We start from the raw sequence: 24,103 nt of genomic DNA, 5'->3' as shown, positions 1-24,103 counted from the left end.
TGACAGGAAGAGGCCACCTGGTGAATCGCTGTTCCAGTTTTCCTGAACTTAATTAAGTGTTTTGTCGATACATGTTGTCGTCTGATGTTTCTAGGTTTACATTTCTCCATGTACATGTTTGTTTCTATGTTTATGTTTTTCCATGTACATGTTGTTTGGTTCTATGTTTATTTGTCTCACCCGTGGTCATTCTCCCCCTCTTGGAGTGGTGATGATTATTAGTTGTTAAAAGACCAAAACATGGGAACATTGTTCTCCAAAGAGGGGGATTGGTGGTGGGTCTGTGTAACAAAAAGCTGTGCACTTGTCATCCCACAGGTCGTCCACAGGACAGTTATTGCAGCAGTTCTTGATGATTAAAGAATGAATAAACAGTTGCATTGCAGGTTGAGAAGTTGAACTCCACTTGTCATAAATGCAATGGCACAAATACTCTGTGTTGTATGCCCAGCATGCTGACAGCACAGGTGGAAGAAAAAAAAAAAAAGAACACAAAAAGGTTTTTTTTCAAGAGTTTTTCTATGAAGGTAGACCTGGTGTCCATGAAGTGCGAGGAAATGGTTTTACTTGATGGTGATAGGTGCACCAGCTTGGATAATCGTATGTCTCCTTTTGCTTAGCACTGTTTTATAAAAGCATATCTATCTTAAAGAGAGCTTGACATTATGAACTTCTCATTCTAATTGTAGTTGTCCAAAAAGCTGTGACTCGATGTCTCTGAAATTGTATTGCAAACAGGGAGGGAGTGCCATAGACAAACATGAAATAGCTCAAGAATGCAAAGAATTCAGGCGGTGGCCTTGAGGTCTGATTTTTCTTCCATTGAAACATGCGCAGCAGCGGTGACCAAACAGACCACATGTGCAGCCCTTGTATTGCTCTGTGAGCCACACATGTATAAGCATAGAGCACTACCAGCTCTATTTTGTACCATTTTGGGTTGCTGAAAGGGAGCAAAATAGACCCGGCTCAATATTTATTTAACCTATTTGACCGACATGATGAAAAGAAAAAAAGGCTTAATTCAAGAAAAGCTTTTTATTTTAGGGGTGGCTTTTAAATAAATCGTAGTTTCTTCCTTGTCAGTGGTGGGCTGGACTGTGGGGGTCTATCCACAGAAATTCGCACAATGGAAGCGGACATTAAAAAGGACATATAAGTAGGTAAAAGAGATCAGGCGCACAGATGCACGTTTCATGTGAATGTATTTTCAATGGCCTCCCTCATGCATGTGCATTTTCAGTCTCAACTCTCATTCCAATTACAAAGGTTAATAATACAAATTCTGAGAGAAAGGTGAACTTGTTCTCATTGTTTGTCCATTTGACGTGGAACCTTGGTGTAAAATAATCATCAGTCGACTTTCCACTATTTTCTCCTTATAGTTTATATATATGTATATTTATGTGTATATGTACTGTATATATATATATACACACACACACACATTCGTTGGTACCCTTAGATGAAAAAAGAACCCACAATTATCTCTGAAATCACTTGAAACTCACAGAAGTAATTGGCATCCATCATTGTTTATTCCATATTGAATATAAATAAGACTTTGCTTTTGATTCGACAGAATATTTTACATAATAAAACAAATGAAAATGGCATGGCCTAAAATGATGGGACCCATAACAAATATTTTGTTGCACAACCTTTAGAGGCAATCACTGCAATCAAGCAATTTCTGTAGCTCTCAATGAGAGTTCTGCACCTGGCAACAGGTAGTTTGGCTTTCCTAAGTGAAGTGTGTGTTTTGGGTCATTATCCTGTTGGAGGACCCATGACCTGCGACTGAGACAGAGGTTGCTGACACTGGGCAGTACATTTTGCTCCAGAATGCCTTGATAGTCTTGAGATTTCATTGTGCCCTGCACAGATTCAAAGCACCCCGTGCCAGACGTGGCATAGCAGCCCCAAAACCGGGCCTCCTCCATGTTTCACAATATGTATGGTGTTCTTTTCTTTGAAAGCCTCATTTTTTTGTCTGTAAACATAGAGCTGATGTGACTTGCCAAAAGGTTTTGATTTGATTTGATTTGATTTCAGTTTTGAATCATCTGTCCAAAGGACATTCTCCCACAAGCATTGTGGCTTGTCAATATGCATTTTAGCGAATTCCAGTCTGGCTTTTTTATGTTTTTCTTTTAAAAGTGGAGTCCTCCTGGGTCTTCCTCCATGGAGCCCACTGTCACTCAAAAAGTGACAAATGGTGTAATCAGACACTGCTGTACCTTGACCTTGTAGTTCAGCTTGTACCTCATTGGAAGTTGTCCTTGGCTCTTTTTCTAACATTTGCACTATCCTCCTGTTCAATCTGGGGTCGATTTTCCTCTTGCGGCCGCGTACAGGGAGGTTGGCTACAGTCCCATGGACCTTAAACTTCTTAATAGTATTTGCAACTGTAGTCACAGGAACACCAAGCTGCTTGGAGATGGTCTTATAGCCTTTACCTTTTACATGCTTGTCTATCATTTTCTTTCTGATCTCCTCAGACAACTCTCTCCTTTGCTTTCTCTGGTCCATGTTAAGTGTGGTGCACACGATGATAATAAACAGCAGAGTGACTACTTTTCTCCATTTAAATTGGCTGAATGACTGATTATAAGATTGAAGACATATGTGATACCAGTTAAAGAAAACAGTTATTTTGAAATATCACTATAATCCAATTATTTATAATCTTTTCTAAGGGTTACCAACAAATCTGTTCAGGCCATTTTGGAATATAATTGATCTCTTTAGCGATAATTTATCTCTTCACAGTTTCTTTGCCTTACTCTATGACATACCAAAGGCATGCAGGTATACATTAGAGAATTGCTTTTAATTTCATCACTTTTCAGGAGGAATCAAGCATTGTTTCAATGAGCTGTAAGGGTACCAACAAATTTGTCCACGTCTGTATATACTGTATATATCTATATTATATATATTTCTTTGATGAATATGGTAAATTAAAAAAGTTGAAGCTCAGTCTTTAAATTGTAATTCTAGGAATTATACTGATGGCCATTTGAATTTACATACAAGTTTAACATTACATTAAATAAATGTAAAAAAAACAATTTAATTACAGCCACCCTAAATATGTAGGAGATGTAATCAGCACTGAGACCAGGGGTGTGACTCCCCAGGGTGTTTCAGTAGCCTCCCACCTTCAAAGACATCCAGGATTGGCTTAGTAGAGCCTGTATAAGCTGTGTATGTTAGTGTCTGACCCTGCGATGGGCAGGTGTCCCATTCCGTCTCCCTGCTCAGCATTCATAGTAAACTAGTAAAAGCTACTTGCGACCATGAACAGGAAAGAAGGCAGTAAAAAAAATTAAGCCAATTAATATTATGAATAGGAAATATCAGGGTTTGAGTCCTGGTGGAATATTCTGAGCATAGAAAGATCAAGAGAGTGTTGGAAAAAAAGTGAAGATTTTATCCAGTGGCGTGAGCATGAGCACTCAGGGGGGAGAATGTTAGAAGGGAAGATGGCACTGAGGCACTGACTGAAGTATTTCTACAAAAGCAGTTCATATCGGGGGAATAATTCCCCCTGTTTATTTCTTTTACATGTTCCCCCTTTAATTCATTTACATCAGAGCCTCAAAAGTGTCACAATGCTGATTTAAATCCAATGGCCACGCAATTAACAACACGCTGTGTTTTATATGTTCAATCTAAATGCTAATAATTACAAAGAAATGGGGTTGATTCACAAGAGAATAAAGATAAATGAGATTGATCTGAAGGAAGCACTTAGTTGCAGTCTTTGTCTGTAATTGTGCGTGCAAATCATCCCTAAACAGCAAGCGGGGCAGGGGGCTCGGCCCTGGACATCCCAAAGAGGGCCGTGCCTTCCAGTACTTCATGAATTATTATAAAAAACGACCTAAAGAATGGATTGGTGAAGATACATTTACATTTTTAACAAGAGGTCGTAACCTGAATAATACATATCCAATAATAGATGGACGCGGATGGGGATTCATCATTATGCTTGGAGTGTCTCTCACGTCGACCAGCTTTCTCTTGCCTATTATCCAAAAACCTGGAATGATCAGATCCGATGACCGAAATGGCCATTCAGTTTGAATGGTCCGTCGTTTTTTGCAGACATGGGCCTTCAGACCAAATGTCCGCCCCTATTATAATGGCAGCTACAATTCTATTTCTGGATGAAATTGGTCCCTTTGTGTTGGCCGAGGGTGATTACGCAACAAGCGGCGACTGCTACTTGTTTTAATTGCCACTGTACTTAGGTGGAGTCCCTTTCCTCGGTCTCATCAATTGAGGAGCAGTTTTCGTACAGAAATGTAATGATGTGTCTAATGTGTCTGAGTTGGCAGCGAAAAAGAGATTGATCTTTGTTTCTCGTGTTGCTTCCTGTCCTCATTTCCAGATTTAATCTTAATTGGTTGTTCTCCCATTCAGGGTATTCAACCGGAAACAAAACCCAACTGCAGTAAAGGCCACAGATCCTCATTGTGCGAGAGGAATGTTGCTGATGTAATAATATCTTTTTGGAGCTTCCGAATAACTGAAAGGGGGGAAAACAACAGTGCGTGGTGCAAAATACCAAAAAACAAAACAGGATCTATCTAATATATAGGATTGCACCCCTTACACCCCATGACAGGAGCTAAATCAACTTAAAACACACACCTTTGACCAGAGGAAAACATTGCAAAAGATTGCACACAGCACGTGTTTATGTACATGGGATGCAGGGAAACCAGTCATCTTATACAGTAGGTATAAGTCACAAATTACTTGGAAGATGTATGATCAAAAATATGACCAAAACAGCTGCTATAGTGGGAATGACACAAGATTATTGAGAAAGGGGAATTGAAAATGAATTATTTACTGTTGCAACATTTTCACTCTATGATCACTTGGTTGCTGTGAAATATGAGCATTTCCATTACTGAGACTTAGACCCAACTTGAATTTGAACTTGAACCATAGAGGTTGAATTTGTCATCTGAACAATCTCCCCCTCATTTTTTTGGGACGCATGTCATGGCAACAAATTAAGGTTACATATTTCCCTCCTTTCATCTATAAATTCGGTTTGAGGTCATTTGTGCTCATCTCCAGTTAAAGAACACAGTATAAACTGTGTTCAGTTATTCGAGTTTTGTTAGGGACTATTTAGATAGGTTATAATCAGAAAGACAGAGACAGACAGACAAAGATGGATAACAAAAAAATAAATAGAAATGTTTGCTGCCTAATATTTTGCCAACTATTTTATTTTTTATTCCAGTGTGTTCTTCATCTCTGGACGCACCAAAGCGGTGTGTGTGTGTGTGTGTGAGTGTGTGCGTGTGTGTGCGCGCGCGCGTGTGTGTGCGCGCGCGTGCGTGTGTGCGTGTGTGTGCGTGTAACCGCACGCACGGAGGCACCACGGTGCTCACTGTGCAATCAGCAGCACAGTGGATAGTCGCTGCTTCAGAGCACACAGGATTTAGGATCTCAAGAGAGGGGAACAAAAAAACAAAACAAAAAAAAAAAATCGGTGTTTTATTTATCGTTTGCTCATTTGATCTAATGAACTGACTGGTGAGAGACTGAAGACTGGAGACGTGTATTTTTATGTTTCTCCTCAGCAATTTCTTCCCGTTTCCAAAGCGCGCGGGGAACACGGTGGTCTCCAGACTGCATGTGCATGGACGAGGACTTCAGCCTGAGGTGTTAGATGTTTCAGTGTGTTGGTCGCGGAGGACATATGTATTGCTGTAGGCCATAGATGAAAGTTGGGTGAGTAAACAAGAGTTTGGCAGAGTCATTTCAGAACCAAGGACAGATCCAATAACACCTGCTGGCCGCAGCGAGCGGAGCTGCTTCTCTGAGATCCATCCATCCGTCCAGAGTCCAGGGTGGTCTGCACAGCTGATCTGATCCGTCCAGGGTCCAGGGTGGTCTGCACAGCTGATCTGATCCGTCCAGGGTCCAGGGTCCAGGGTGGTCCTCTAAACAGCGGAGCCGTTTCGCGGGAAACCCCGACCCCGCACCAGGTCCAACCAGGTGCGTTTCAGTCTGATCTCAACCACATGTTCACATGGAATTCTGACTCGGAATATCCTTACGTGACTGTGTTGATTTATTACTGTTTGTTACGGTCACAAAAATCAATATGAATCATGACTAAAAGTCATCTGACTTGTGTCCTTTTTTTTTTTTTTTTTATGATCGTTGTGTTGTTGAATGTTGTTTAAAAACCCCAGATCTGCAGTGAACGTACGGTCTAAAATCAGTCTGATCTAAGTCTGATCTTGCTGACTGCTTGGGTTTGCTGTGCTGGGTTACTGGAGCAACTGAAAAATGGCTGATATTTGCAAACATCCTAAAAACATGATTTTAAGTTGAGAAAACAAAAAAAAAAAGTTTTGGTTTTTTTTTAATCTAGTTTCAGTAAATCATAGAAAAAAAAATGTAAGTTGACCCAGAGGCTGTTTGTTCACTGTGTGTATTTATGAGATCCAAATGTATTCACTTGTGAAGTGAATAATCCTGTTGCATTCAGTGTTTGTTTCCAGTCTTTGTTTAAATATAGGCTGCACTAAGAAAATAATTGATTGCACAATATCTTGGAAAATATAGCCTGAGTCAAAACTTCCCAGAAACAATAATTGGCTCTTCCATTGAAACTGAATCACTCATCAAAACAGATCTGGCCCCTTTGAGGTATTAAATCACACTCTGATGACCGTCCCAAAAGGCTGCACAGGACCATGTGTACAAAGACGCCTCCTCCGAACCTTAAAGCCCTCATTCTGGCTGGATGGATGGATGGCTGGATGGAGGGATGGATGGATGGATGGATGGAGGGATGGGGGTCCAGCCCGACTGAACAAATGGATAAATCCTCCAGTCGGGCTTGGAGGGGATTCCCTTCGCAGGGACCACTCTTTCAACATGTGTCAACATCAATCTGCACCACATTCCCAGCTTTGCACTTGGGAAGAAATGGAACAAAAATCTGCTCAAAAATCTTTTATCGTCCTCTTCAGCACAGAGCTAACGTTGATGGTAATGATATTATATATAAGTTATTATACTGTATATCATAATTAGTTTTACAGTACTGTTTTCTCCTATCCCTGTCCAGAGATGCTGCCAGATTATTTTAATGTAAAGCATGTGTCAAAATCAGTCTACAGAATGTGGCCTTCAATAAACAATATTGTTATGCTGATACTGTATCACATAAAGATTTGCAACAAGACTATGACCTAAAACTTTAGATTTAGGTCTCTTTATAATGAATTAGTGCCTGCACTTTCAAAATGTAAGACTTTCTAAGACATTTTAACGGCACAGTTTAACAAAACGTCAACGATTTAGTCCTGTGTTCCACAATGGGAGATAAAACTGCTGGTTAAAGTCATACACCGTGCGGAAAGATAGTCTTTGTGACTCAGTCGCAGAGCCTTGAAGCCCCGCCCTCCGGCGGCTCGCTGTTTATTGAAAGTTTATTCATAATTATACGTGTCCTGTGTCCAAATTTCACCAAATTCACCACTGGGTCCCCAGCGATACACCCGCCAAGTGGGAAGCAGATCGGACGAACGGTTGTTATAATTCCCGCCAATAACGATGTTCAGTTGTTCCGATAGATTTATAATAAATGTGACAATTGTGTCACAGCAATATATAAAAAATCGAAACCTCGCCAAGATAACCACCTCACCAAAAATATTCAAGCTTTAGCTACTGAAAACTTTAACGTCCCTTAAGTTGGTTGGTTTAATGAGAGAAAAATCTAGTGAAAACCATGTTATTATGTATTTGAATTTCGGGAGGCTTTTTTACACGTGGAAATCAGAGAGAGGGGGAAAAAAGTTCTCGTTTTGTTGAACCTCGTCTCTGATGTGAGAAGTTACGTCAGCAAAACATATTTTGATGTGATGTCAGGACCCGACGTCGTTCTGGGGGCCGTTTGATTACCATGACTTAATCATAACTTACACCATCGTAACTTCAACTCCCGCCCAATACCGCAGCAGCGTCACATCAGGGGGAGTGCTGATGTGGGCCCACAGTCGAACGCTCTCGTTCCATGTGATAATGTTCTATAAACGTGGATGGTTATAAAGTAATGGGAATCTGAGACTCCCCGTTACGATGATTATGAGTCATTTATTCGGCTCTGCCAGGAAAAATAGTTCCCTCAGGATTGCGTTTGCAAATGAGTTTCCCCGACCGAAGCTCCTGCCACTCACAGTAACCTGTAAAGGGCAGCGAGACGTGAAGGGAAGCCTCCCAGCGCCGCTGTACCGGAGCAGCATTCACACACACTGCCTCTCGTCCCCAGAACTCGGTTCTGAACCGGTAAAAAAAAAGAAAACAAATAAAAAACAACCTGTTTTATAATAAAAACAAAACATTTTTATTAGACTCATTAGATTCGCTTCAGTGTGAATGTGTGTCTCAGCGCTACCTGACCATCACCTTCGTGACTGGTAGGGTCTCCGTGGTGAGTCATTAGATATAATTGGATCCGATAATGACAGGGAAATGTTTTCACATCTTTCATGCCGTCGTTTTTCTATTTCAGTGCGTAATATTGGAGGACGTGTGATATTGCTGGGCGAGATTAGCAGACAGCCGGTTGTTTAAGGCTGAGTGAAGCGGGTTATCCTCCCATTGTACTGTACTATTCCCCTTCGAGGGGGGGAAACGCTGTGCAGAGGCAGCTGCGAAGCGAACGTCTGAGTGTCACACTGCAACAGCCTCCTCTGACACGAGGCAGAGATAATGACGTGATCAAGGGCTGAAGGAATCAAATTTTTATGCGCACACAAATTGCAAGGCGAGGCAAAACCACTCCTCCCCCTAAGTATTGTCCCAGACAGTGCCGATAATGGCTGACGGAACCCTTGGAAACATGTTTGAAATTCAGGTTGGCCGCGGTTTGGATTTTTCCCCGTTTAATTTGCTTTCCCCGATTGCACCATTAACTCACTCTGTCTGTTGTGTCCCTGCGGAGCCCACGGGCTTACTGTACTCGTGCAACTCCATCCTCTATTGACACATTTAAGTTTTCAAAATCTCTAGAAATATTTCTCATCTAACGGCAAGCCAAATGCTATAAGGAGACCCACAAAAATAAACTACGGCATTGATCTACCGAGCTTTGGCATTCAACCCGTTTTACTAGAAACTTTCAATAGAAACGGGTGCTGTGTCGATTTCTTCCGTCTTTCGACGACACATGATAAAAAAACAAAAACAAAAAAACAACAACAACAACCAGACAAAACAAAATGGAACCCACAGACTGCGATTATCTGTATTTGCGATTCAAGATCACGATTCAAGATTCAAGCGGTTTGCAAATAAAGATAATTGCAGTGTGCCAAAGCCTACAGTACTCTACTGTGGAAATATTATCGAATAACATTTCTACATATATATATATCGATATGTAGAAAATCAGTGACAGCTAATGCAATACAACAGTTCTGGCAACAACATTGCATCAGAAAACTGAGGGGCAAAGACACAAAAGGACTGTGTGGCTTTTGCGGGCGCGAAACCTGCACAAATAAGACAAGCAGATAGTGTCTCGGTGTGTCGGTGCTATTTGGGGGTATTTAAAATAGATATTATTCATTCATTCGGCGCAGAGTTGGCCCCTTTATGTGCAAATAAACAATTTTCATTATTTTCATATCAGAATGAAGTGGCAGCGCTAAGCCGGTGCTATAGCCCCGTCGGGATTTTGCATAGCACCGGTGCAAGGCACACAAGGATTTCCTTACAATTTTACATTTTCATTAAAGACTTTAAATCAAAATAACTGCTAATAAGCTTTATAGTTGTTAAGACTGATAATTCCGAAAAACAGGCAAGTGTGGAGCAGTGTTGAAAATGCATAATGGAGATAATGCATTATGCACTTGTGCTCCACTGCGCGTCCCCGTTTCCATTTCTCCAAATTAAAACAAATAAAAACAGTGTGTTTTTATTATTTGAGATGTATTTATTTAACTGACTTCTCTAATGGAACGAGGGGGGGGGGGGGGGGGGGGTTGCACAGACTATTTACGTGGCCAGATGGATAATTGCGTTTAGAAATTGCACTCAGCTGCAAAACTTTATGGCCATGTTTGCCATGTCATATCACTGCAATGTCTTTTGCCGGACGCTGAGACAGCGCAGATAGGGGACGCAATTGATATGCAATTCATGGTGCTATTAGCGGCCGCCATCCATTCTTTGTGAATTTGCCGCGGAGTGGAGTATGTTGAACATGCCAGCAACTATTATGTGAACAATCGGTGTGTTCAGTTATATTTGCGGTTTACATCCACTCAGTTCCAGTTCCGCTTTAACATTTCACATCTTAATTTAAAGTGTGCAACTTATCGTTGTATCACAAACCGCTCTGTCCGTTTCCCTTAGAATTCTGGTACGACTCACACCCCTCCATCCGGCACTAAGCTTGTGAGAGTTAATCCTTCCGTCTCGACATAATCTATATCAATTTACTTACTTTGCTGCCCACTACCCTGCAGCCCCACCTGAGTTTCTTTAGCCGCCATGTTTCCATGGCAACCCCAGTCATTGAGGTGCACCGCCAGCTCTGTAATTTATCAGTGAATATCTTTTAGGTGCAAATGGAATAAATATGCTATCGACCTTTGAAATGTATTGACATTGCAAATAATTAATCGTGTTTTTTTCCCCAGTTCACTCAGGAAGGTTGGAAGATGCTACATTTGACGGACGGCATAAGAGCGATCCATCTGTAGATCCTTTAAACTTCTCCTTCTATCCGCCTGAAACCTCCGGAACCATGCTGCCTGGCAGGCTCTGCCCCATGCCGTCCGCCCTTCCTCGCTGGTGGCCTCTTCTGATGCTCATGCTGGAGCTGCTGATCCCCGGAGTTCTGCCCAGCATACCCCGTCTGCCCCCCGCCGCCAGGAGGGAGATCACCATCGACGGAGACCTGGTCATAGGAGGCTTGTTCCCCGTGCACGAAAAGGGCGTGACGGCAGAGGACTGTGGCAAAATCAACGAAGAGAGAGGCATCCAACGGCTGGAAGCCATGCTGCTGGCGCTGGATGAGATCAACTCCAGCGACCGCATCCTCCCCGGGCTCACGCTCGGAGCGCACATCTTGGACACCTGCTCCAAGGACACCTACGCCTTGGAACAGTCCCTGGAGTTTGTCCGGGCGTCCCTCACCAAGGCCCACGAGCCGGGCTTCATCTGCCCCGATGGCTCCAACCCCGTCCAGAACGACGTCCCCCTGGCCATCTCCGGGGTGATCGGAGGGTCCTACAGCGACGTTTCCATTCAGGTACATCTCGAAAAAAACCTCGTCGCGGATCCGCTAGAGTACAGAGATAGGCTTTTTTTCGGTTTTCAAAGCAATTCACAGCAGCATCGCCCCATCTCGCATGGGAAATAAAAAATTAAACTTTAATGCTATTGTGCCCGCATGCGTTATAAAGACCCCGACAGAGATGAGATCAGCGCGGTGGGTTTGGAATCGGCGGACAAGCTCCAGATGAAACCGCTGCTGATGCATGTCAAGGTAGTATTCTATTAATAGGGTCGTACCTCAATCAGTTTCATGTTTAATTATTAACAATCCAGATGCACGCTTATGTGATCGTGTTTTTCTTTCAGCACCCTACAATTATAACCGGCGGAGCCTATTTCCTATTCTGCACTTTAATAATTTTGTAGGGTGAGATTGTGTAAAGAAACTCACACACCAGACACACACACACACACACACACACACACACATTTAGACAGTCACGCTCTATCCAAACAGACATGCATACATTTATACATCCATACAAATGATGGCTAGTTACCAGCGCACCTTGCATCACCAACATGGAGCCGAAGGCTGTACCACCAGCTCCAGCACATACATTTGCTCCGGCTTGAATAATTACGCACATGGGACGGTAGTGATTGAAGTATTGGCGTTCACGGGGGACAGCCTTTTCGTTTTGTCAGTGGCTTCGTCTTTAACCACGCAGGAAAAGCAAACGGACCCGTTCCCCGAATTGACTGTATGTAGAGTTGCCAAAGGCATTTCATTTGAACACGCTTTGGAGAGCTGGTTCCCGTCCACAGAACGTGTGGGGAAAAAAATACACTTCTGACTTGAAACCCATTTATATTACTGAATAACAGATTTGCATGTTTTAAGGCGTTAAGAAAACAAGGTTAATTATTTTCTAATTACTAACGTTATTTAGTATAGGGATAGTTTGCCAATCATTCAAGCAAAAGTTTAACATTATGAGAACAACCGCCGTTTGTGCAAATGTCTCCGATTTTTATGTAATGCCAATAAAAATGTTGGGAATGGTTGTTTTCACCGTGGAACTATTAGCGAATCGACGCGGTTCTGCCGCGCTGCCGTGGCGCCCAAAGCTCACGAAAATCAATTTCAACAAAACAGATCTCTTGTTTTGTTTTGCGGCATTCGCTTTAATAACATAGAGGAAATCAAGCACAACTCCAAAGACAGTCTCCCTCCATCCCGAGGAGATGAGTTCTGCGCTCGGCGGGACATGATCAGTGACATGATGAGCTTCATAACTTATTTTGCCAATATTATTCTGCGGCGGGGGGCTATGAGAGGGTGAGGGTGGTATTCTCTAAACTTGCTTTCAACTATTTTATCAATTATTTATTTCTTTCCTCCCAGATTCACCAATATACAGTATATGTATATATATAAAAAAAAAAAAAAGAAAACCTCTTTAAAGTTTCGATCACAACAGCCTTCAAAGTTAAATTCGCTGATGAGTTCTGTGCTTGCTCCGCTTTAACTACCAAACATCATAAGCCGACCCGTACTGTACCGTTCTCAGTCAATAAAAAGAGCATTTTATTTCAGGGTTTTTTTTCCCCCCCGTGTCGGTCAGAGATCACTGATGAACGCTTGACTGTGTAATTTGAACCCCATTAATGAAGTGGGGTTTGACTGGTGTTATTGTGTCGGGTCCAACTTGCAGAGCTCCTCCATTAAATCTCCTTCACACACTCCCGGACACTTTGAACAAAGTTCCGCGTCGACGTGTTTTTTCGGAGAAAGACGGACCCCGCCGCCCCCCGCTCTGCTCTTTGAATGGAGTGATTGTGCCCGCTTGTAAACACGGGTCTTCCTTCTCTAACGCCCCGACCAGAAGAATGCAGATCCTCTCCCTCTTTAATTTCGATGACGGGCTTAGACGGGAAAGCTCCCCCGCTTTGTAAGGCCTTGTGAGAAAGGATGTGCGAACCGCAAAAAAAGGTTCTTTAAGGTCCCTGCTGCCACAGCCGCCTTTTTTTTTCCCAAAAAGAGACCCCGTTGCTTTGGAGGGTTTTGTGTGGACTTTGCATACGCATGTCACTTGGCCCAAGGATCCCTTTGTCGGCGGCTTTTCAGTTCTTTGACGCGACACCGACTGAGTCCTCGTGAGACCTGAAAAGTGGAGTATACACGCTCTTTGTGTATCCCAGAAGAACTTGTCTGTGGTGACGGAGCCAAAGGGCGCCCGGTGCCACCGGACGTCCAGGGTAAGTTCAGAGGAGCGTCGGTTCCCATCTGTGGGGTGCAGCGCGGCCACCCATCGCTCACCCCAACCTGGCAGACGGAGCGGAAGCTGCCACGGGAAGCCACGGGGGGTCCACCGGCGGGATGTGGGAAAAGATGCCGGGAGACAGGGCGGCTGTCTCTCACTCCGTTTCTTTGTGCCCAAAGAGTTCTTTCGTAAAAGCGGTTTATTTTGTCATTTTTATCCTTTTTTTTTTTTTTTTTTTTCCCCCTGGGTCAAAATGTACTAATGCTTTATTGGGCCTCTGCATGCTAATTATAAAGGAGAATAAATGAATGACACTCATGAAGGCCACTAGTGCCAAATCCTATACAAGGCCATGATTTCAATTTGTCCAATTGTTACAATTGTTCCACAATTTTGACCTTAAACCTAAAAAAAAAAATATATATATATATATATATACTGTATAAACATTTTTATACTGTATATATATTCTTATTTTAACAAAAAATATTATATTAATTTGAAGACCTATCAAACCTTTTAGCTATCTTTTATTGTTTTTAAAAACTCCCACATCATTTTTTTCCCCAATTGTATACTTGAAACTCTTCCATATTGCACTCTCTAAGGTTTTACTGCTACGGCAACATCCCATAATTTCCTGTTTCAGCGGATGTCTATACCTGCTAGAATATGTGTGTTCTGTGATGGAACTTGGATGCAACAGACTTGTTTTTGCACGTCTGTTGCTATATCGGACAAACTAATTGGAGGAGATTCTGTGCGAGACTTTCCTTCACACGGGAAGTGAAAGGTGGAAGAAAAGCTCCCTCCTGTTCGGGCGCGAAGCTTCGCGGGGTTTTGTTTATCATGTGATATCGTCGTTCAAGTCCCCGCGGCCCCCGCCCCACCTTCAGCCCGTTAACGTCGCACATTTTGCAGGCTCCGGCGTGGCTCCTTAATTAGCGGAGCAGGCAGTCTCCGCGAGGAGGAAAGGGACGCCGTGAGAACTGGAAGGTGAGGCGGAGTCAGGGCCCGTGTTGGGTTCGTTAATATTGCCGGCCGATCGATTTCCAGCCTCACCCCCTTTTTTGAACATCTTGTTTTCCCGAGAGTTGTCCTTTTTTTCTCTTGCTTCGCAGGGTGGCAAAGAATAAATCGCCTTTTTTGTTTATTTATTTATTGTGGTGAAGAGCCAGTGGGTGTTGTTCAGAGTAGTCAACTTAACTGGAGGGGGTCAGCATTGTTTTCCTCGTCTCCTCAATTGTTAATAGTCTCCCCTAAAAAAATAATCAACTGACTGTTAATCATTTTTTAACAGAAACATAATGCAGCAAACAACGAATAAAATAAAATGGCATAAACTACTTCAGTAATCTGTAAGTGAACCGATAATGTTTTTTTTTAACCACAACGTCGAGTCCCAGAATTGAACCGATGATATATATGGACTATTTTATTATTTTATCCGTTCTGTTTTTTTAGAAAGCATACCAGAGACAAACGTGTACATAATGCATGACATACGCACGCCAGGGAACATACAATCGAGCACATGATAGATTCCGATTTCGGCGGCCCCCCCGCACCTCCCCGTTGACCTCGGTTCTTCACGTCACTCCACGGATTGAAAGACTTTCCGCTTTCCCACCGGCGCTCCTGATGAATCTTCCCATCGTGCCGCGGCTGCGTTCACTCATTCTCTCATCCATGACAAAGAAGCCTCGGCGGGTGAAAGGGACAACGCGCGGGGGCGAGGCTCTCGATACGTCGGCCGTGGCGGGGGGGGCCCTCTGGGGCGCGCGGATGGACTTTCTATGTAAATAAAGGATCATCGTAAGCCCATGTGACGGAGCGCCCACGCCCTCGCGGCTCCTGCTCCTCGGAGGAAACGCGGCTCCTCATCATCATCACGCGCGTCGCTCCTGTCGTGCTAAGCCTCCGCCGTCCCGACCCCGGCAGATCCAAGAACACAGCAGCGTGCATCAGATCATCTTAAATGGAATAAACCGTCGAAAATGTGTCTCCTCTTATAGATAGTAAAAAAAAAAAAATCACAATCATAAATAATGCTCGCAGTTAAACCAGCTCAACAGACAATCCAGAGCTGCTGTTGTGTGTCGGAGCGAGACGGCGGCGTTTGCTCTGCCTCCAACATTTCCTCGGCCCGCTCATTGTTTCTAAAACCGTTTCCCACACGTTACAGTGAAAAAGACACATTTGAGAGAAGTAAAATGTGTCAGCATAGCGTGAGTCAAGAGCTGATACGTTGAAAATGGGATGGTTCTTCTCGCTATATCGAAGGTGGGGTGTGGAGGTCGGCGGAGTTATTTTCGGAGCGCCACGGATACGATTGGGAAACCCCCGCGAAACGAAACAAAGCACAAAACAACAAGCGTGATATCATCTTCCACGATGCTTGAAACACAGCGTTTGTTTCCTCGTGGTCACGCTGTTTTGGAATACCCGGTTCACGTCGGACTGAGAGGGTTGAATTAGGAAACAGAAGAGATACCAACCATTCCACGCCGCAGCGTCACCGCACTCGGTTCAACTTGCATTTTGGTGACGATCGATGGACGGTTTCCGGTCCGAATGAAAACCGCGGGGACGTCGGAATCTGAGCTCGTCGCAACGTCCGCCTGACGCATTCCAAATGCGTCTGGAGACGACGAAAACGGAAGAGGATTAGGAATCGCGTGTCAGGCTCATCTGCAGTCGGATGCGTCGCAGTTGTTTATAAATATCGTTATATACAATGAAAGCTTTTCCAAGGCTTGCGTTGTGGTTGTGGCCGTGGCCCCTGTGGACCCTGTGGCCCCTGTGGGGGGTGTTGAATGGGGCGGTCGTCCCATCACGGTCAATGTGAATGATCTCCAAGGCAAAAAAAACCCCCCAAAAAAACGTTGTCTTTACATTGCATTCGCTATTCTAACAACAATTCTTCTCCTTCACTTCACCCTTATGTCCACCTGCAAACGCACAGGCTGTAATGAACAACAGCACAGGCTCCGACAAAAGACCGTCAAGTGATTAGATCAGAGATCGTTATTGCGACGGTAGACCGATGCCGGCTCTGTTGTTTTTTTGTTTCTGTTTCTCCCGACAGGTTGAGTAGATTTACTGTCGCAGATGCAAATTTCTTGAAAAGCCACATCACAATACGACTACGTGGACATGGATTCATATCTGTTTGATTTCCCGTGGGTCAGAATGCAGTCAGCGTCACGGACAAGTGGGTTCTTAAGTAGGCGTTGGAGTGAAAATGCAATGTTCCGGTTGAATCCTTTGGGAACTCATTGTTTGGAGGCCGCCGTGCATTTAGGGGAAGCCCAGGGGATGAGATCGTCACGGAGCGGCTGGTGGGCATCCGCCGATCCCCAACCAGTTGAATGCAGACTCCCCACGCGAGCGATGAAAATCGAAATCAGCTGTCAACGTAAAGAAAAAACCCTAAAAACAACATGAAAAGGAAAGAAACCTGGAGAAAAGCCTCAACGAAGGCTTCCAGTTTGGGATGTCTAGCAAACCAATCCAAAAGAGCGAGGAAGTCAATGAAAGTGAAACTACAGCACAACTTAAATCAGGAAAACCTTAAATAGTCGTCATGCCTTCACATTGCTCTCATTCATTCTTCTTAGGTGCCCCCCTGCTCCCAAATGCCGCCTTTTCACACTGAATGCAGAGCCTAAAATGTTTTATTTTTCTTTTTTTTTTTGTGTGCTCGTTCCATCTTGATTCGTACGTACATTTTAACCTCACCTCCCACCTGCGCCGTGTCCTGGCCCCGTCAGCCTCCGTCCACCGCCCACGTGTCTCACGGTGGAAGGATGAGCCTGTGATTCGTTCAAAGTATTTGCTCTATTTATGTCAATTCTTTGTCGATTCTAGCGGTGCCAAAAATGTCGAAAAGGGAGCAGGTCTAACGTCGAAAATATTTTCTCTTTCATTGTAATGAATTTTTTTTTTTGCATTTAATTTACTGATAGGAATATAGCTGTATTTGAAATAAACATGACCATCTAGAATTAGAGAGAGGGGTTCAAGGCTTCAGAGTTAAACACAGCGAGCGGGTCGATCCCTGTAGGGGGATTGGAAGAGCTCACAACAATCATACTTGTTAACGGTCGAGCATTTACCCCGCCTGCTGCTGATGTGGCTGAAGTCAGATGTGAAAAGAGAATGGAGATAGTCCTGTTTGTAACATCTGGGCTTCAGTTCACACACCGAGAACGAAACGTGTTATTAAAACAGGGAGATTGCATTTTGCAGTTTTTGATTATAGTCAATACTTCTGTGCAGTGACATCATCCAACCCAGCGATGTCCTCTCCCGTTCTGCAGGTGGCCAACCTGCTGCGTTTGTTCCAGATCCCTCAGATCAGCTACGCCTCCACCAGTGCCAAGCTCAGCGACAAGACCCGCTACGACTTCTTTGCGCGCACCGTGCCCCCGGACTCCTACCAGGCCAAGGCCATGGCGGAGATCCTGCGCTACTTCAACTGGACCTACGTGTCCACCGTGGCGTCGGAGGGCGACTACGGCGAGACGGGCATCGACGCTTTCCAGCAGGAAGCCCGCACCCGGCAGATCTGCATCGCCACCTCGGCCAAGGTCAGCCGCTCCATGGACCGCCAGGGCTACGAGAATGTCATCCGGGCCCTGCAGCAGAAGTCCAACGCCAAGGTGGTCATCCTGTTCACCAACAGCGAGGACGCCCGCGAGCTGCTGGCTGCCGCCACGCGCATGAACGTGACGTTCAGCTGGGTGGCCAGCGACGGCTGGGGGGCGCAGGAGAGCGTGGTGCGGGGCAGCGAGGCGGCGGCGGACGGGGCCTTCACCATCGAGCTGGCCTCCTACCGTATCAGGAAGTTTAAAGACTACTTCACCAAGCTCAACCCCTACACCAACACCAGGAACCCGTGGTTCAAGGAGTTCTGGGAGCACCGCTTCGGCTGCAGCCTCCAGGAGCACGGCTGCAGCAATCGCAGCCTGAGAGAGGGGACCTTCGAGCACGAGTCCAAGATCAAGTTTGTAGTGAACGCCGTCTACGCCATAGCGTACGCCCTGCACAACATGAGGCAGGCCGTGTGTCCCAACGCCTTAGAGCTGTGCGACGCCTTGAAGCCAGGTAACGGTCGAAGGTTCTACAAGGAATTCATCCTGAAGACCAGGTTTGAAGGTGTGTAACCCAGAATAATGATAGACATTTTTTTGTTTTATCACAGTGGCTTTACTACATGTGCAGTGCTTTCACGTTTTATTGATCATAATTTAAATGGGAATTTTACTATCTAGCCATTACAGGTAGTGCAAAAAAGCTGAGTATATCATGAAGAATACTAATGGCAATATGCAGTTGGTACAGTTGGGTACCATGAAGTAAACATTGGTTTCAAACAAGCATGGGATTGGATTTACACTTAAAATTATTTTCATGGAGGAGCTGAAAAAGGCTTTGTTATTGTTCATATAGACAATAAATGGAATAATACCAAATATATTTACAGCAAAATAAGTGGGCGTATTCAGCGAATTTAGACTGATTTCCTATGTTCTCTCAGAGCATTTGTTTTGAAAACATCTAAAAGGGAAAAGGTTAGCATTAAGTATTTACAGTTAATAAATATGATGTATTGAGACTAGGAATGTCAATAACTTCTAGAAACATGTAGTTAATGTTAGAGTACAAATAGTTCAGTAACCAATTGATTACTTATTTCTACCTTAAACTGGTCATTTACCACTACAGGTAATTCTCTTGATTCATACATAATTCTTCTTAGCAGAAACATTTTTCACGTCTGACCCTATAAAATGTGCTCAATGGCATGTTTAATATCGGTAAATAAAATGACCTGAGAGTCACCGTCGCTGTGTTTGTGCTTCTCCCAGCTCCGTTCCGGCCCTCAGACACAGAGGACATGGTGCGATTCGACTCTTTTGGCGACAGCATCGGCCGCTACAACCTTTTTTACTACCACAAAGAAGACGGGAAGTTCACCTACAAGAAGGTGGGCATCTGGGCTCAAAACCTGACCCTGAACACCAGCCTGGTGCCCTGGCGTGGCCTGGCCACCTCGCAGTGCAGCGACCCCTGCAGGAAGAACGAGGTGAAGAGCATGCAGCCCGGGGACGTGTGCTGCTGGATCTGCATCCCCTGCCAGCCCTTCCAGTTCCTGCAGAACGAGTCCACCTGCGCGAACTGCAGCTTCGGCCAGTGGCCGCTGGATAATCTGACCGGCTGCTACGACCTGCCCGAGGAGTACATCCGATGGCAGGACGCATGGGCCATCGGGCCCGTTACCATCTCCTGTCTGGGCATATTGTGCACCCTGTCCGTCGTGGGCCTGTTTTTCAAGAACAAAGAGACGCCCGTGGTGAAGGCCAGCGGGCGCGAGCTCTCCTACATCCTCCTGCTCGGCGTGCTGATGTGCTACAGCATGACCTTCATCTACATCGCCAAGCCCTCCACCGCCGTGTGCACGCTGCGCCGGCTGGGCCTGGGCACCTCCTTCGCCGTGTGCTACTCGGCGCTGCTCACCAAGACCAACCGCATCGCGCGCATCTTCAGCGGCGTGAAGGACGGCGCCCAGAGACCCCGCTTCATCAGCCCGGCCTCCCAGGTGGCCATCTGCTGCGTCCTGATCTCCTGCCAGCTGCTGGTGGCCGTGCTGTGGCTGCTGGTGGAGACCCCCGGCGTCCGGAAGGAGGTGAGCCCCGAGAGGAGGGACGTGGTCACCCTCAAGTGCAACAGCAAGGACTCCAGCATGCTGGTGTCCCTCGCCTACAACTGCGTCCTCATCATCCTCTGCACCGTCTACGCCTTCAAGACCAGGAAGTGCCCCGAGAACTTCAACGAGGCCAAGTTCATAGGGTTCACCATGTACACCACCTGCATCATCTGGCTGGCGTTCCAGCCCATCTTCTACGTCACCGCCAGCGACTACAGGGTGAGGAGCGACGCGGTCCTTTTGATTTCATCGAGGAATCACAATAGATTGATATTTATATTGATATTATCAATATCCGAGAGATTCAAGAGGTTTTGACAAATAAATCTCTGGAATCTCTTGGATATTGATCGTTTGTTTGAAATTCACCACTTCTCAAAATTTTGATTGTTCGGTGTTTATCTGGCATAGTCCCCGTCCCGGTAATTAAAAAACGGATTACCGATGGAAGAGGAGAATGTCCGGCCCAAACCGGTGGAGCGACAATCCGACCGAAGTCTTCTACGAACAAAATTGATTTCAGTGTCGTGGTTTCTCTCTCAGCAGATTGCGCGTCAGTGGGATACGACGCCTTTAAATCACCGCAGTCAGGAAAAATGAATTGTCGGAAAGGCATCCCCAGTATGTACTGCTGAGCTACAGGGCTAAACACTGTTTATTTATGATCAAATGAAAACCATTATCGACGGTTATGATGAAATGAAAGTACATTGTTACGTTTGCGTTGTATCGCAGCCTATAATGTTATTAGTTATGTTAATATTCTGTTATTTTACCCTGGTATTACATTGAGAGACGCCGTAAGACGGACGTCTGCGTCGGCCTGTCATTTGCCAAACGGACTCAATAGCCGCATCGGTCCTTTTCGGGTTCTAGAGGAAATTTTCTTTTACGCAGAAGCCAAATTCATTCTTCGCGGAAGCCAAATTATATAGTTCATAATTATACGATCAAAAAGTACATTGTTATCATCAAATGATAGGACTTGTTTTCCGTGTAAGTAAATGCTGAGAATGTTTATATATATATATATCAGTCGTAGAAAAAACACGAGATAAAGTTTTACTTAGACTTTTATCCTTTTATAGTTTAGACATATATTCCTGGGGGATGACCTGGGGTGCCCTCAGTCTAACTGCTTCACTTAATGTCAAAAACATTTGTTTTACACACACATACATTAGTCGCCTTGAACCACCACAACAAAAGACCGTGGAAATTAATGAGCAGTTTCGAGCCACATTTGCATGGAAGATATATATATATATATATATATATATATAACTATTATTTTTTATTTTTTTACTGTAACAACTATTTAATATCTTAAAGGGCAGAGTTTAATTTTCTACGCTCGGTAAACAATGAGAGTTAAATAACAATGGGCGTAGCGCTGGCAAAACAAGACGTAAGTACCAGTGCCAAGGCAAGATCTACGCCCGCTGCCGCACCACCTAGTCTAGGTGTACAACAACACGGTTCTGCGTATGGAGAAGGAAACCAAGGAATTTCATCGTTGCCGTAAGATAAACCAAATCGCCGTGTATTCGAGTGATCCTGAGAGGGAGGGGGTGTCTGGATATAAATAGCGTTGTGCTTCTCTATGAAAGAAAATCCTGAATAGGTGCAGTACATGAACAGTGTGCAACCAATGAAATCATCAAAAGTAAAAAAAACAACAATGGGAAGCAGGGAGGGTGGGTTAATAAATCACCAGAAGCTCTCTGTGATGTTCCTTCCCAGGGCTGTACTTGTGCCGAGGCTCCGCTCACGGTAAAGAGGCTTTAACATCACGCCGTGGTTCCTCAAACAGACGGCGGTGGGCTGCGGGGGAGACCGGTGGGGCCGCGTGGAGAAGACGGGCCCAGCAGTCAGCTCAGATTAGCAGATGAATCGTGACTAACGAGGCCCCTGACGTAGCGAGACGGCCGCCGGTGCTTGGCCCCAAACTCAAATTCTCTTTCCCTTGTTGACGCGCAGAGCAATACTGTAAATGAAACTGAACGTGCACGCGATGCGGCCATGACGCTGATGCCGTTTCACATATTTATATGGCCGATAGAATGGGTCATAAAGACACGCTGGATTCAATGGGTGCTTTTAGTGTGGCTTTGCTGGTCGAAAAAAAAACCTCCGTATGAATAAATCACTTCATATTCATGGTTTAAATCAGTGGGGGCCAACCTGAGGGCTGCATGTGGCCCCAAGACCCCCGTGGAGGTGCAGATGAACAAAAATGTATTAAAAACCAATTCATTAAAGAATATGTAATTTAAACCTTTGACTATTTTCTTCTATTAAATTGGTCAAATGACATATTTAGCTTTTGTACCATTTTGGGATACTTAACTATAATACAATATGGTTAAAACAAAACCATCACAATGAGATCTATAAAAAAAAACAAAAAAACAACACATTTCTTCTCCGTGTGTTGGCAAAATGTGACCAGAGTGTTCATTTCAAATCGTCGCTTATTGTTTCTCTTTGCTTCCCCGATTCCCAGGTGCAGACCACGACCATGTGCATCTCCGTCAGCCTGAGTGGCTCGGTGGTGCTGGGCTGCCTCTTCGCCCCCAAGCTGCACATCATCCTGTTCCAGCCCCAGAAGAACGTGACCACGCTCAGAGTCACGGCGAACCGCTTCGGCGGCGGCGGTGCCGCCACCTGTGCCACCCCCTCCGCCTCAGCCTCCGCCCCTAGCTCCAGCTACTCTAAAGGTACCGCACGACTCTGAAAAAGGTCCCGGCCGCCGCCAAGCGTGTTTTCTATTTCTGCCATAAATCAAATAATAAGCATTGAGCCGAGAAGTGGTGGGGTATGGTGTCGCCGTCGGGGGTCTCTGGCCCTCGGTGCTCTCGCGCCTCACGCCGCATTTGGAAACCAATGCGACGAGAGTTGGATACAGAAAAGTGCAGCTGCAGCAATCCAACAGCAAACATGAAATGAAACTCCAAAAGATAAAACAAAGTCATTAAAAACTATACTTGTAATAGAGATAGACCTCGAGTGTGCCAAATTAAAGCCAGAACCAGTCACAACCGAAATGTCTGCGATGAGATTTAAGAGTGTTTTTTTTAAATGTTACATTATAAAAACAATATTCATGTTATTCAAAGAGTAAAGTCTGATTATGTCTGTGGTTTATGCATGACAATAATGTTTGGCATTCATAAATAATATTAAAAAAGTAATTGAATTCCAAAAAAAAAAAAAAAGAGGTTACTTTGTGCAATCTTTCCACTAGAATGAATAATAATTGCATTTCCACGATGAAAAATGTTTCTATTTCTTGGGAGTTTTTCCCCCATATATTAATGTCGGTGGACCACGTTGTTATTCTGCAGGTTCAGCCTCCAACTACGTGCCGGCGGTCTGTAACGGCCGAGAGGTGGTGGACTCTACGACATCATCTCTGTGAGGGACGGGCCTCTCTCTCTTTTTCCCCCTCCGAGCACAAGATTCAATCCAACATCGATTAAACAGCGCTGCTTACGAGAGCAACCCAATTGCACCCGCCGGGCGGCAGAGACAACTCCAAGCTTGGGTGGAGAGGGAACTCTTTTTTTTTTTAACTGTGAAGGCTAAACAATATTCCTGTGGCAAACACTACGTGAGCGCTGCCAAACCTCCTTGTATAGATTTTAACACGTCGCGATCTCCCTGCTACCAGGACGCTCGCGGCTCAACGCACTGCACCTTGTCATGAGACGTCTTGTCCAACGGGTGATTGTCAAGCGGTTGATTATTATCTTGTCCTTACAGTGTTGTGAATAGTATCAAAATATTTTAGTAGACGATGACTAAAAGCCTGTGCTACTGAGCTAAAGCCATCCACTCCTAT

At 44.7% G+C, this 24,103-nt stretch overlaps 1 protein-coding gene across 1 annotated transcript; it reads left to right on the top strand.

Moving 5' to 3' along the window:
• Nucleotides 1-10,861: 10,861 nt before the first annotated feature.
• On the top strand, nucleotides 10,862-23,680 carry grm2b (glutamate receptor, metabotropic 2b; the record flags this gene model as incomplete). Its single annotated transcript, XM_080001549.1, has 5 exons — nucleotides 10,862-11,314; nucleotides 17,870-18,707; nucleotides 19,421-20,478; nucleotides 22,766-22,979; nucleotides 23,607-23,680. The coding sequence occupies exons 1-5, from the start codon at nucleotides 10,868-10,870 to the stop codon at nucleotides 23,678-23,680; spliced, it is 2,631 nt and encodes an 876-aa protein (XP_079857675.1). The 5' UTR covers nucleotides 10,862-10,867.
• Between the last annotated feature and the right edge of the window lie 423 nt (nucleotides 23,681-24,103).

Source organism: Zeus faber, assembly GCF_960531495.2.
Source record: "Zeus faber genome assembly, chromosome: 5".
Lineage (NCBI taxonomy): Eukaryota > Metazoa > Chordata > Actinopteri > Zeiformes > Zeidae > Zeus > Zeus faber.
This window is presented reverse-complemented; position numbering and strand designations above follow the sequence as displayed.